The sequence below is a fragment of the Rhinichthys klamathensis genome, unplaced genomic scaffold (assembly GCF_029890125.1).
Source record: "Rhinichthys klamathensis goyatoka isolate OS25496 unplaced genomic scaffold, OSU_Roscu_1.1 h1tg000552l_1, whole genome shotgun sequence".
NCBI classification, from domain to species: domain Eukaryota; kingdom Metazoa; phylum Chordata; class Actinopteri; order Cypriniformes; family Leuciscidae; genus Rhinichthys; species Rhinichthys klamathensis.
Genome location: NW_026607022.1, coordinates 662,094 through 676,098, shown reverse-complemented (window position 1 = coordinate 676,098; position 14,005 = coordinate 662,094). Strand labels below are relative to the sequence as shown.

At 37.5% G+C, this 14,005-nt stretch overlaps 2 protein-coding genes and 1 long non-coding RNA gene across 5 annotated transcripts in view; all 3 read left to right on the top strand.

The window, feature by feature from the left end:
* The window catches only part of LOC130073571 (gastrula zinc finger protein XlCGF7.1-like), a 75,934-nt gene extending 74,052 nt beyond the window's left edge, over nt 1–1,882 (top strand). For all 3 annotated transcript variants that reach the window (XM_056239051.1, XM_056239052.1, XM_056239054.1), the window contains one exon: nt 716–1,882. In XM_056239051.1, coding sequence (XP_056095026.1) covers nt 716–1,581 — 866 coding nt within the window. In that variant the 3' untranslated portion in view covers nt 1,582–1,882. The remainder of the gene's footprint in view (nt 1–715) is intronic.
* LOC130073570 (zinc finger protein 226-like) overlaps nt 1–13,742 on the top strand; it is a 130,840-nt gene extending 117,098 nt beyond the window's left edge. The window contains exon 3 of the mRNA XM_056239050.1: nt 13,025–13,742. Within this exon, the coding sequence (XP_056095025.1) occupies nt 13,025–13,728 (704 nt within the window). The 3' untranslated portion in view covers nt 13,729–13,742. The remainder of the gene's footprint in view (nt 1–13,024) is intronic.
* Nucleotides 3,909–5,032, top strand: LOC130073574 (uncharacterized). Its single transcript, XR_008804375.1, has 2 exons — nt 3,909–4,465; nt 4,958–5,032. It is a non-coding gene; the product is annotated as an uncharacterized LOC130073574 (long non-coding RNA).
* Nucleotides 13,743–14,005: the final 263 nt, after the last annotated feature.

Sequence of the window (14,005 nt, the reverse complement as noted above, 5' to 3'; positions counted from 1 at the left end):
TACAGGGTTATTTCTGAAGTGTTGTAATCGGATAAAGCGCCAAATGTGCGTCTTTTCTGGCGTCTGTAGACTGATTTAATTCAGCACGAAACGAACATCTTTGGAAAATGTTGAAATCATTCACTCATTTTTAGAGTAATTATGTTAGTGTTATTGAATGTATGTGATCTCAAACTTTAAGTTTCGATCTGAGAGGGAATTTCATGAGGATAGAAACATTTATGCTTTCTTGGTATAATAATGTGGCAATAAATTAATGATGGATATAATCAGTTATACGATTAATGACAGGAATCAGAAAAACCGAACTCTAAAAATGGGTGTCACATTGTTGTAGTTTGTATGTTCGTGTCAGATGTAATATGTAATACTATAATCTTTTATAATTGATGATTTAAATAATATTTAAGGGTATATTCTGACGGTCTGAACTCAAACGTTTTCTTTTTACCACAGAGACCCAAAATTCTCTGTTACTTCAGAATAACTATAATGCCCAAAGTTTACAGTGCAAATATGCACAATAATGTAAACATATGAATGAAATGCGCTGCCACTTCCCATGTTTTTAACTGAATTATTATTTTCCTAATGCTCACATCAGTTGACAAGTAAATGATCGAATATTCCCATCAGCCTTCAATATACTTCATTTCATTTGTGTAAATCAATTCATAAAAATGTATTAAATTTTTTATTTTTATTTTCATTTCAGGCCCGATGGAGGAAAATGAGGAGATTGGAGAGGAGAAACATCATGTCAAAACTGAAGAAAAAACTTCCTCACAGACTGAAAGTATTTCTTTGAAATTAATAGACAAGAAATATTTCATCTGCCATCAGTGTCTGAGTAGTTTCACACGACAAGAAGCCCTTCAGGAACACATGATCATCCACACTGGTGAGAAACTGTATGAATGTGATCAATGTGGCAAAACATTTTTATGTGCTTCATCCCTAAAGAGCCACCTCAGAGTTCATTCACAGGAGAAACCATATTTATGTTCTTTGTGTGGGAAGAGTTTTAAATACAAACGAAGTCTCGAGGTTCACACGAGAGTCCACACTGGAGAGAAACCGTTCATATGTGATCAGTGTGGGAAGAGTTTTACAGAATCATCAAACCTTCAGGAACACATGAACATCCACACTGGAGAGAAACCATACGAATGTGATCAATGTGGCAAAATATTTTCGAGGGCTACAGGCCTATCGACCCACATGTTAGTTCATTCACAGGAGAAACCACATTCATGTTCTTTGTGTGGAAAGAGTTTTTCACGTCTGCAGAGTTTAAAATTTCATCAGAAAATACATACTGGTGTAAGAGATCATAAGTGCTTTGAGTGTGGGAAGAGTTTTATTACCGCTATAAGTTTGAAACTACACTGGAGGACTCACACTGGAGAGAAACCTTACAAGTGTTCACACTGCGACAAGAGATTTCGTCGGTCAGGACATGTGGAAACACACGAGAGGATCCACACTGGAGAGAAACCGTATCACTGCACTCCTTGTGGGAAGAGTTTCACTCAATTATCTTCTCTACGCAGTCATATAAAATACAATCACCGCAAGTAGATCATCTTCAGATCCAGCACTTTCAGGTCTAATGCTGTGTCCTCACCAAACGTGAGACAATAACACCATCAAGCAATAAAATCTCTTTAGTATAAATCTGCCCTAACCAGCCAACGGGCGACAGGACAAAGACACATGACCTTATTTGTCACAGTGAATAAAGTTCATCTTCAAGACCAGTGGTTTCAACTGTGAGATTCACATCAACTCAAAGATGGAGTTCCTCCCTAAAGACCATCTAGACTTCTTATTCTTGAATATCATTTTGCTTTGTGGTATAAATAAATATCATTATTCTTTATTATAAGTTAAACATTGTTATTTTTTATGATGCATGTATCACATGTAATTTGTTTCTTTATGAAGGAAAATACTTTTTTTACAGGTTCAAACTGTTTTATTAAACTGTTTATTTTATTTTTTATTTTATTTAAGTTCATTTGAATAGGGACAAGTATGTTACATAAGCTCATGTTCCATACTACAACATTTTAGCCAAGGCTAATTCTCAATGTTAGTCCCTAGTGGGCCTTTACATAAAATTACACAATACATAGTTAAAATAAACATAATAATACAATATAACACAATATAAACGCAGCGGACAGTCAGTGGTCACATTTCTGACCTCTGATTAAAGAGTCTTTAAGGTTGTTTTTGAAAAGGACCCAGTTTGTCTCTCCTTTCAGGTCAGTGGGTAAACAATTCCAGGCTTTAGTGCCTTGTACAGAAAAAGCTGATTGTCCAAATGAGGTATTACATTTCGGGATTTGACAATTCCCGTTCTAAGCTCCTCTAGTCCTTGAACCCACATCCCTGAGAGCAACTATGCACTCACTCAAGACCTGTGGAGCTTGCTGATTTAAACATTTATACATCAGCTTCAACATAGAAAATTTAATGAAATTTTCAAAAGATAAAATATTCAAATTCCTCAGACTAACACAATGATGTGCCCTAATGGGCTTCCTATCTAAAATTTTAACCGCTCTATTATAAATCATTTGAAGTGGCTTAACTGTAGTAACCGTAGCCTGTGACCATGAGCAGATGCAGTAACTCAGATGCGAGAAGATCATGGCGTGCATAAAAGTGTGAGGAGCATGAAACGGTAGATAGTCCCTGATTAGTCTGAATGTATAAAGATTTGCTTTGGCTACTCGACAGATTTTATTAATATGATTTTCAAATTTAAGTTGAGAGTCAAGTACAAGGCCCAGGTATTTAACCTCTGAGACCTGCTGGATCTTATGCCCATTTATCCGTAAATTTAGTTCTTCTGATATGGACTTGAATCTTGAGGCAAAGCAAACAGACATAGTCTTTTTAACATTCAAAGTCAGACCTGCATTTTGAAACCACACCGCCACATTTTGCAGGTATTTTGCCAGTTCATCAGAAACTGCATGCACACTTCTTCCTCGCACATAAACCACTGCATCGTCAGCGTACATCTGAAATCCTGCTGTAGGACATGAGTCTGGCAGATCATTAATGTACAGTGTAAAAAGCAAGGGCCCAAGAATGGACCCTTGCGGTACTCCTGTATTAATTTTTAAAAATGTAGACATTTCATTATTGACCACCACACACTGATCTCTCGATTCAAGATATGATTTGAACCACTGTAAAGTTAATGTTGTGAAGTTAAAATTGGACAATTTTTGAATAAGGATGTCATGATTTAGCGTATCAAACGCCTTTTTGAGATCCAAAAAGACGGCGCCAACAATTTCTCCACTATCTATTGCAGATTTGAGTTGTTCCACAAAGAAGCAGTTTGCCGTTTCGGTGGAGTATTGAGGACAGAAGCCAAATTGTAAAGGGTGTAAAATGTTATTTGATTGTAAAAAAGCCATAAGCTGACCATACACAACTATAAACAAGTAATTGTTTATAGATCGCCTAATTTAATTACATTTTGTATTTGCTCCACCAGTTAACTTTTATTGTCCATTTATCTATGGTCTATTTATTCTTCTTGCATCAAGAATAGATAATTGGCTTGGTGGTTTTATTTTTCTCGATAAAGCTTTTAAATGCCTATAACATCTTTCACCCCACATATGGCTGAGTTTGGATAAGATGGCTGTCTGTCTACATCAGTAACTGGTTTACCCTTATTTTTGTTTTTATTTTTTATATAGAGATATTTTATACAGTTTTTGGTGTGTTTTAATAATCTACCGTTGATCTCGTCTCGGTGTGATTACGTCATCATTCGCGCGCTCCCTTCATTCGATTCTTCTGAGGTAAACAGCGTACACGCTATCAAGTAATTGTTTAATACTCTTTACACAGTTTAAAAAAACATTTTACGCCGCTCATTTCTAAATGGCTTCCATCATGTTCAGCGCTATTCGTGTGTCTGCTAACTAAAACATTTAAATAAGATATGTATGTTACTCACATACAAAACGGTAAGATGCTAGCGAACGGCTTTGTTGTGAATGTAGTTATTAGAAAATTAACTATATATTCATTTCGGCGAATTACAATGTTTGATAAAGATGGCTTTCATTAGTCTTTATATTCCTGCAATTTTACTGTATCATTTGAGAAATAATATTTTAATATTAGAGCAGTTTTATTCTTTCAGTATACAGACCGTAACAATCTGTTTCTTGCAGCAAATACTTATAAAGTGAGATGATCTGCTGCTGATCCTGAATGGCTTGTCGAATGAGTGTTGATTGTCTACGGATCATCACTATTATCAGAGCAGCTGAAAAGCCTCTTTATTTCATGTCAATAGATCCTGTTTTCACCTCATTCATTATGCTGATGTCTTCAGGTCTGTAAATTGCCACATTAAGCTCATTTTATTGGTGTCAACAGACTTGAGCAAACGACACGATCAACTCGTGACATCTACTAGATCTAGGTAAGTTTCATAACAGCATTTAATTAATCTTTGATAAACCATGTTCCATATAAAACAAGTAAAGTCAGACTCAGAGAAACAAATTACCTAAGTTTATTTTCTTTTTAAAAATTATTATTTATATTTGGTATCTGTATTATGTATTTTTTTTCTATAATTATTTGCCAATATGTTAATGAGAGGTAAGATCCTAGGAATAAAGTATGAGGATGAAATTTCTGAAAAATAAAAAAGGTATAATTTGTGAATTCATAAAAACACTTTCCCCCGGTTTAACAGAAATAGCATAAGCCTAGTCCTAGACTAAAATGCATTATTGAGCTGTTTTAACTGAAAGCGACTTGAACTGACATCTTAAAATATGTGAGTGCCATTGTTTTATCTCAAGATGCACATCAGTAATGTTTTTTTTTTTTCCAAGGCATGTTTTTAAAGGGCCTTTACAAATACCCACACTTGCGGTCTTTGCACTTGTCTACTTGCACGATGTAGGTATTTTCTGCATTTGGCCCAAGTGTTCAAGTAGGCGTGAAGACTCGAGAACTTTTGATTACCCAATGGGACACACTTATAGTGATACAAAAATGTAAGTGTTTACAGAGCTTTATTTTACCAAACAATGTCTGGTTAGTTAGTAGTCCCTATGTAACAAAAGGCATAATTGAAAAATATGGTGCTTTTAATTAAAGGTGCTCTATGTATTTTTTAGCGGCCTCTAGCGGTGATGTTTCAGATTGCAACAAGAGCGCTCGTGTGCGTGTGCGATCTCAAGAGCGAGCATTCACTACCGGCCACACGGAGACTTTCAATGCAACGGCGAAAGCATCACACAACATGCTGGAAACTCATGTAAACTCCCACTGCAACGTTACAATAATAGGCTACTTTTATCAGCTTGACGTTGAACTAATGGTCCATGCTCGTACCATGATAACGTTACATTGACCGCATTTAGCCGACATGTGGTGTTATCTAGCATAAGGCATTTCACTATTCATGTATTTTCACAATCAGCAATGTCAACATAGGTGAATGTATAATATGATAACGAAAACGGTGAACTAGACTGAACAATGTCAGTGTAACAGTAAGACAGAGGAAGTAGCATTACTGTACTGAACGTGTCTGGAAATGTTTATTATAAATAATATGATAGTAGTGGGATGAGTAACGTTAGACAGTAGATCTAGTACATAAAACAAGTATACATCCTAAAGCACCTACTTTTTCTTATCCTGGAACAGTCTTTTGTATTCATTTCATGTCTCATTTAGTTTACCTTGCTATTTCATTAGAGTTTACTAATAATTCAAAAGCTCTGCCGATGTTGATCCGTGTTTTCGTCTTGAGTCGATCAGAATCACGTTTGGCCTGACGAGCTTCAGCAGATAAAACTTTTTTTTTGTTTTTTATATATTTGTGGAGTTTGTGTTGTGCTGGAGGCAGGTCGTTTTGGGGTGTTAGCTGCAGTGCCGTCGCATAGACTGTATATAAAGAGAGAGCATGCACGTCACATCCGTTGGATTTCGCGGTAAATCCGACCCGGAGACTTCACATATAAATATGAATATTGGCCTTCAGAGGTAATAGCAAAACCCGAAGAGTGGATCATTGTAATGTGTGATTACAACCCCTTCACACACAGGCAACAAAAAAAGGATTCATTTTAGAAGAAAAGCTACATAGAGCACCTTTAAGTGATTTAAAAAGCAGTTTCAAATGTACAAAATACACATACCATACTCATCTTTGCACCATTATAATGACACTTTAACAATGTGTTTTTCTTCCAAATTACATGTAATATCTAATTAATTTAACTTACAGTGGAATGTTTTCCTCGTCATCTTGTGATTTCGGGGCATGTGAGTTCCCGCACCTAACGCATGATGGGATACGCTTAGCCTCGAATACCGCTCCAATGCGGTATTCAAAATAGTGTGTGTTCAGGGCATTGCGCTTTTTGTCACAAATTGCAATAAAAAATGCGACTATGTATCGTGGATTGTAACAATCGGTTTTGAGTGTAGTTCACCCAAAATGAAAATTACTGTGCAAAAAAATTCAAGTTTATAGAGTTTTAGTGTCAGTACTGCATTAAACTACTATATTATGTTGAGTATAATAAAGCAATGAGGGAATATTTGTCAGTCCTGATAATGTTAAATGTCCTATGTTACCAATAAAATTGCAAGCATATTTCAGCTTCAGAATCATGATTTTTTTTTATTCCGGTGTCTATTGTCCTGTGCATTGGGTTTCCAGCGCCAAGTCCAAACCTTTTCATTTCCACTCCCAATGTAATACCAAATTTAGCATTTTAATCAACAGTAATTTCTTTGTTAACCTTTTACCATATGTCTTGCAGTATCGCAATAATATCATATCGTTAGTTCAGTATCGTGATATATCGAACCCTAACATGAGGGTATCGTTACACCCCTAGCCCAAAAGCTACCGTATTTTCCGCACTATAAGGCGCACTTAAAAGCCTTTAATTTTCTCAAAAAACGACAGTGCGCCTTATAATCCGGAGCGCCTTATATATGGATGGTGAACACACGTTCACCAAGCCGGGGAGACAGCGCCGGGCGACTAACGCCACTATCTGCCAATGGATCGTGGATGCCTGGGCTGATATATCAGTCTTAACTGTGATCCGAGCTTTCACGAAGGCAGGAATAATCTCTTTATTCAGCCAGCTCACATACCCGTATTTACTTCCTGTTTTCGGCCGAAGTCCACAGTAGTTGATTGTCGAGTTCGCGCGCGCGCGATCAAACCTCCTCCGTGTGTTCAACATCTGATCCGGATGAACTATCCATTTGAGCTGATATTCTCAGAACACCACACAGCACCGTCATCGGCTGACAGCTGACAGTCTGAGTCTCCACTGTTGCTTAGTTACCAATGATCGCGCGCGCACTCGACAATCGCCTACTGTGGACTTCGACCGAAAACAGGAAGAAAATACGGGTATGTGAGCTGGCTGAATAAACATCATTTTTATTAATATCTTTCACATTTACTGCAGTCAGATTCACCGTGTTCACTCACATGGCTGTGCACTTGTAATGACACATTAAGGTTGTTAAGAGGCTAAAAGCAGGTTTAAAACTTGTCCCATTTAAGTCAACAGGGTGCAAATTTTAAAAAGAGGATAACACGGTGTAGGCAACACTGGTTTTTGTCGTTGTTATCTGTACTGACAGCACTCCAAATTTACAAAAAATGAGCTCAATGTTAAAATTGACCGGAGTTTTCCTTTAACGTTTGAACAACGTTACCATGGGAGTGAACGGAGTTGTCAGAACGCTTAATAAAGTTTGACTTTATCTGACTGTTTTGTTGACATTTGTTGACATCTAGTGGATAACGCAAACCCAGTCAAACGTTTGACTGCAGTATCTTATGCGCCTTATAATCCGATGCGCCCTATATATGAAAAATGTTCTAAAATAGGTCATTCATTGAAGGTGCGCCTTATAATCCGGTGCGCCGTATAGTGCGGAAAATACGGTACTTAAATGCCCTAATTGAACAAAGGCCTATTCCTGGCTTAATCCAAGACCTGTCTGTGAAATCGGACCTTTGAGATTAATTTACTTAAAAGTTACTTTACAAGATAGATAGGGTGAACATAAACATTTAAAATGTGTAAATTTGTTTAAAAACAAACTCAGTAAGTGATTTCTTCTTAATTTTGTCAGATCTGCTTCTCCTCCTTCAGTGAAGCCCCTCCTCCTCCAGTGAAGCTCCTCCCCTCAAGTGAAGCTCCTCCTCCTTCAGTAAAGCCCCTCCTCCTTCAGTGAAGCTCCTCCCACTGCAATTCTCCAATAAATGCTGGAATATTCCCATCAGCTACAAGTGAAGACGAGCATCAAACCATCAGGAAGAGCTGAAATCTGCAAACACAGTTTATTGAAGGACAGTGAGAACATGAGAGATCCAGAACACTGCAGAATGAAACACACTGAAGAACAAAGAGGTTGGTGTTTATTCCCAATTCTTTATTAAAGGCACAGTATGTAAGTTTCGCCACTAGAAGTCGCTTATTCAAAACAAAGGCATAGCTTGATGATGCCGTGAATGAGTGTGGAATCATTGGAGGTCTTGTCTTTACCTACAGAGCCGATGAAATACAATTAGGGCTGCAACGATTAGTCGACAACGTCGACAATAAAAATTTGTCGACAAATATCTTTGTTGTCGAGTAGCCGTTTGATCTCACGTGACCTAATGTAAGGGCCTGCAATATCGCGATTTGACCGCTACGGCGCTGTAGCGCTAGTGTAGTGCAGCCCTTACAAATGCTATTGCGGTAGAAGAATAAACTGCGCGAATTATGACAGGGCAAACTAATCCGAACTAGCAAGTAGTGTTGTCACGGTACCAAAATTTCAGTATTCGGTACCAATACCAGTGAAAATCCACGGTTCTCGGTACCAATTTCGGTACCAAAAGCTTAATTTAGATAAAATTTACATATATTAAAGTGTATATCACAGTTACAAAGATGGAAACTGTAGTATTAAAAACCCTTTACAATAAGATATATTTGTTAGATAACATTAGATAAAATTACCTAACAATAAACCATAGTTATATACTGTAGCAATTATTCTCCTTGGGGTTAATTTAAAAATATACTAATACATTTTTAAAATCAAAAGTTTTATCTGTTAACATTATTTAATGCACAATGAATGAAGTGAACAAACATGAACAATCAAGTGTTTGTATTAAATAACATTCACAAACATTAATTAATGTTGCAGAAATATATTGTTCACTCAATGTGTTGATGTTAACACATTAAGTAATGTTAATGAATGGTATCTTATTGTAGTGTTACCAAACTATACAGGAGATAGAACATGTTTTATTTGACTTAACTGTAGCCTACTTTTATTTAATCCAAAACTGCCAAAAATGTCACTCTTGCCTGTCTTCAAAACTTGATAACCCTGTAGCTGATTTCTAATGCAAGGGCTAGAAATCAATTAATTCTTTGCTGATACTTCCTCGTCATCACGGGGAGCGCAGTTTGCACCGCTTTCTCCTTCTCTCCACAAGCGCTCGCTCTCGCGTGTCTCCGCTATGCAACCATAAACAGTGACGCGCATGGAAAAACAAGCTCGCACGTCGCTTCTATTATGAGCGCGCTTCCCGCGCGCCTACATTTGAAATTTGCACGCGCAAAAAACGTGCTATGTGAACGTGTGACCGGCCCTTTATGGCAACGTGACATTAGCCTAATTCAACATATTTCCATATGTGGCTCTTTCCTCCTTTCTTGTCAACAAGTGGATTCAGAGCCAAGGCATTAGCAGCGCCGCCGGTCGCCATGTCTCAGTGTTTTTATGAAGAGGACGCAACTCTGCACCTTTCGGACAGCGCATCAAGAACCGGATTAACCCGGTACTCGGTACCTAGAAAAGCTGGTACCGTAACCGTTAATTTTTTTTAGTACCGAGTTTTTTGACAACACTACTAGCAAGGTTTGGTAAAGTTTCACAAAACTTAAAATCAAGAATGCTGACGTGTGCAATACATGCAAGGCGGAACTTGCTTTTCACGGGAGCACAACATGCATGTGTGCAAGAGGAAACATCCCGGCACAAGAGGAGCCGGTGAGAGGAGAGTGTTCTCCAGCTGGAGCTTACTAACCAGCGGTAAATCTCTTTATTAGAGAATGCAATACTACTAATAATAGTAATAATATTATCAATAGTAATATAATTACAGTAATGTGATGACTTATTTATTCTATTGCACAGAATAAAGCTTGATCGAGCTTACGAGTCAGGGCTGTTTTTATTATTGTAACAGTATTATTATAGTCTTTTCATTTGCTTTTTTTGCTTCAATAATCATGAAGACTTACAAAACGAGACTTATGATATAGGAAGAATATCATGGCAGTTACTTTTTCATACTGTAAATTAAAAGGTGAATGAGAACGTCTCTGTCAGCTCAATTGTCATGTAAAAAAAGATTGTAATTTTATACTTATAATAATTGTTTGCAGATTAATATTTTACCATTCTTTGTGTCCTGAAGTAAATGTCCCTTTTTCTGTTTCAGTTCTAAGAAAAGCAGTGGGCCTATTAAACAATGCTTAGAGAGCATTTGTGTGTGATTTGAGTTGGACCGAAATCTGAAAACTTAAAGAGAATGACCTGTTTAGTTGGCTCAAAGTTCATTAAAACAACTATTTCAAAAGCTGAAGTGATTTCCTTCTTTTATATGATAGTTAGAATATGTATAACTCAATGTTTTAACTAATTAGAAAAGCTAAATAATCGTTCCAAACTTACTGATTAGTCTTCGGAATAATCGATGATTAGTCGATTAATCGTTCTAATAATCGTTAGATTAATCGATTATCAAAATAATCGTTTGTTGCAGCCCTAAATACAATCCGACGGGACTCAGGCAGAAATCATGTTAATGAGCTAATGTAGAATTGCAGATTTCTCTAGATTTAGACATTGTTGGAAACATTTGGGATTATGTAAGTAGTACACAAAGTCAGAAAATAACACTGTTTTAGTGTTTTTGGGATATTTTAATCTAAAATTCGTACATATTGTGCCTTTTAATGAGGCTGAAGAACATTAAAGTTATAAAGCAGATCATCAGATTCTGTATTTGTAGTAGGAAAAAACCTTACGAAACAGTTTAATCGTTAAATATTATCGGGGAATAAATATTTTGTTCACATTTTACTTGTTTTTTTTACTCGAACTTTAAACACACCAAAATTAAACAATATCGAGAATGGCAGATTTAGCATAAATCAATCAACCTGTTTTAATAATAATACATTTTATTTTAAAGGCGCCTTTCTCTGCACTCAAGGACACCGTACAGGGATACATAAGACATTTAAAAGCACCAGAAATAAGTAAACAACATTAAAAAACAACAGAAAGAGGCAGAGCAATTGATATCAAGTGAGATAGACAGTTTTGAACAGATGTGTTTTGAGTTGCAATTTTAAATGGGAGAATGAATCGATGTTTCTGAGTTGGGGTGGTAATGAGTTCCAGAGACGGGGAGCAGAGCGGCTTCCTCCATACACAGACAGGTTTAGAGGATCTAAGGGAGCAGGTGGATGTTGGACCCTGGAGGGATCAGACAAATATGGGGGGGCAAGTTTGTGGATGGCCTTAAATGTTAACAGAAGGATTTTGAATTGGATACGGAACTGGACCGGGAGCCAGTGAAGCTGTTGGAGAACAGGAGTGATGTGGTGAATCGAGGGGGTTCGAGTTATGATGCGGGCAGCTGAATTCTGGACCAGTTGAAGCTTATGAAAGGATTTGTGAGGGAGGCCGAAAAGGAGAGAGTTGCAAACGGGAAGTGACAAGGCGGCAGTGTGTGGTGTAAGCCGATTAAGGTTTCGTAGATGGAAGTAGGCAGACCGGGTAATGTTATTGATGTGGGGCTGAAAAGATAATGTGCTGTCAAGGATGACACCCAAACTCCTAACCTGGGGGGTGGGTGAAACGGAGGAGTTATCAATAGTGAGTGAAAAACTGTCGGTTTTGGATAAAGTAGATTTAGTGCCAATGAGGAGAACCTCAGTTTTATTACTGTTTAATTTGAGAAAATTTTGGGAAAACCAGGTTTTTATTTCCGTGATACAGTCAGTGAGGGAGGTGGGTGGGAGAGTGAACGAAGGTTTGGTCGAGAGGTAGAGCTGGGTGTCATCAGCATAAGTGGAATTGAATGTTAAATTTGCGAAATATATTGCCCAGGGGAAGGAGATAAATGATGAAAGGTAGGGGCCCCAGGACAGAGCCCTGGGGCACACCTGAAGTGACGGTGGAGGGACTGGACCTTTTATAAACCTTATGTAGCCCCGCCCCTTTTCAGCGCTGCGCTAGTTGTCTCTTGTCTTACGGTCTGTATTTTCACAGCGATCTTAAGTATTTATGAATGAACAGCTCATTTTAAAATCTTCCCGGTCTACTGACATTTAAGACATCTAATTTAAACATTACAATCCTCATGATAACATTCGTTAACTTTACATTAAGTAAATCCACTTTAAAAGCTAATTACTCCTGGACAGCAATGCCATAGATATACACAGAGAGAGTATCATACTCATCATACCCATCATACTCTAGAAAGAGATCAAATGATGTCACTTCCTGGGTGTCGCAATTTTAAGAAATGCTTTGGGTTTTTTTTTTTAAGGAAGGGAATTGTTTTGAGTGAAAAATGTTGGGCAGCTAATTAATTGTTCATTTAACATTGACTCATAATTAGAACATTTGCATTAAAATAAATTAAATATCCATCTGAGACAGAACTGTAGCACTATTAAATTTGTTTTTTAATGTTAATATTATGTAAGATAATTGTGGAGTTGATTTAAATATTTAATAGATCTCACAACAGAAACATGGGGTTTGTGCCTATTAAGTTTAAAATTAATAACTGGAAGATCAATGTATTTGTTCATGGAAAGAGATGTATAAAAATGCATCAAAATTATCATGTAGAAGGATTTATTAAAATGTAACTTTCTTCCTTTAATCTCAGGCCTGATCCTGGAGAATAAGGAGAGTGAAGAGGAGGAGAAACATCATGTCAAAACTGGAGAAAAAACTCCCTCACAGACTGAAAGCATTTCTTTACTGAAAAGAAGAGACAAGAAATGTTTCACCTGCCGTCAGTGTGGAAAGAGTTTCACATGGAAACCGAGTCTCGAGATTCACACGAGGATCCACACTGGAGAGAAACCGTTCACATGTGATCAGTGTGGGATGAGTTTTACACAACAAGGGACACTTAAGGAACACATTAAAATCCACACTGGAGAGAAACTCCATCAATGTGACCAATGTGGCAAAACATTTTTGAGGGCTTCAGGCCTGAAGATCCACCTGACAGTCCATTCACAGGAGAAGCCACATTCATGTTCTTTGTGTGGAAAGAGTTTTTCACTTCTGCACTGTTTAAAACTACATCACAAAATACATACTGGTGAAAAAACGTATGTGTGCTTTGAGTGTGGGAAGAGTTTTGTTAGAGCTGGACATTTGAAACTGCACCAGAGGACTCACACTGGAGAGAAACCTTACAAGTGTTCACACTGCGACAAGAGATTCAATCAGTCAGGAACCTTGAAATCACACGAGAGGATCCACACTGGAGAGAAACCGTATCACTGCACTGCATGTGGGAAGAGTTTCAGCCAATCATCTGCTCTACACAGTCATATAAAAAACAATCACAGTAATTAGTTCATCTTCAGATCCCGCAGAGCAATAAAATCTCTTCAGAATGAGGGTATGTTTACACAACTACAATGTACTAAAACTGAAAAATGTTTCCGTGTTTTTGCACATACACATAGCCTGGGAAAACCCAGACAACTTCCGGCAAATTTAGATTTGCTCTGAAAGTTAGTCTGGCAAAGAGCTCATTCAAGCCCATTTCCAATCCGCCGAAATCGAGGCACCAATCAGAAACGTTGGGGCGGGCTTTACACGATGACGACAGCGCTGGGATTTTGAAGCA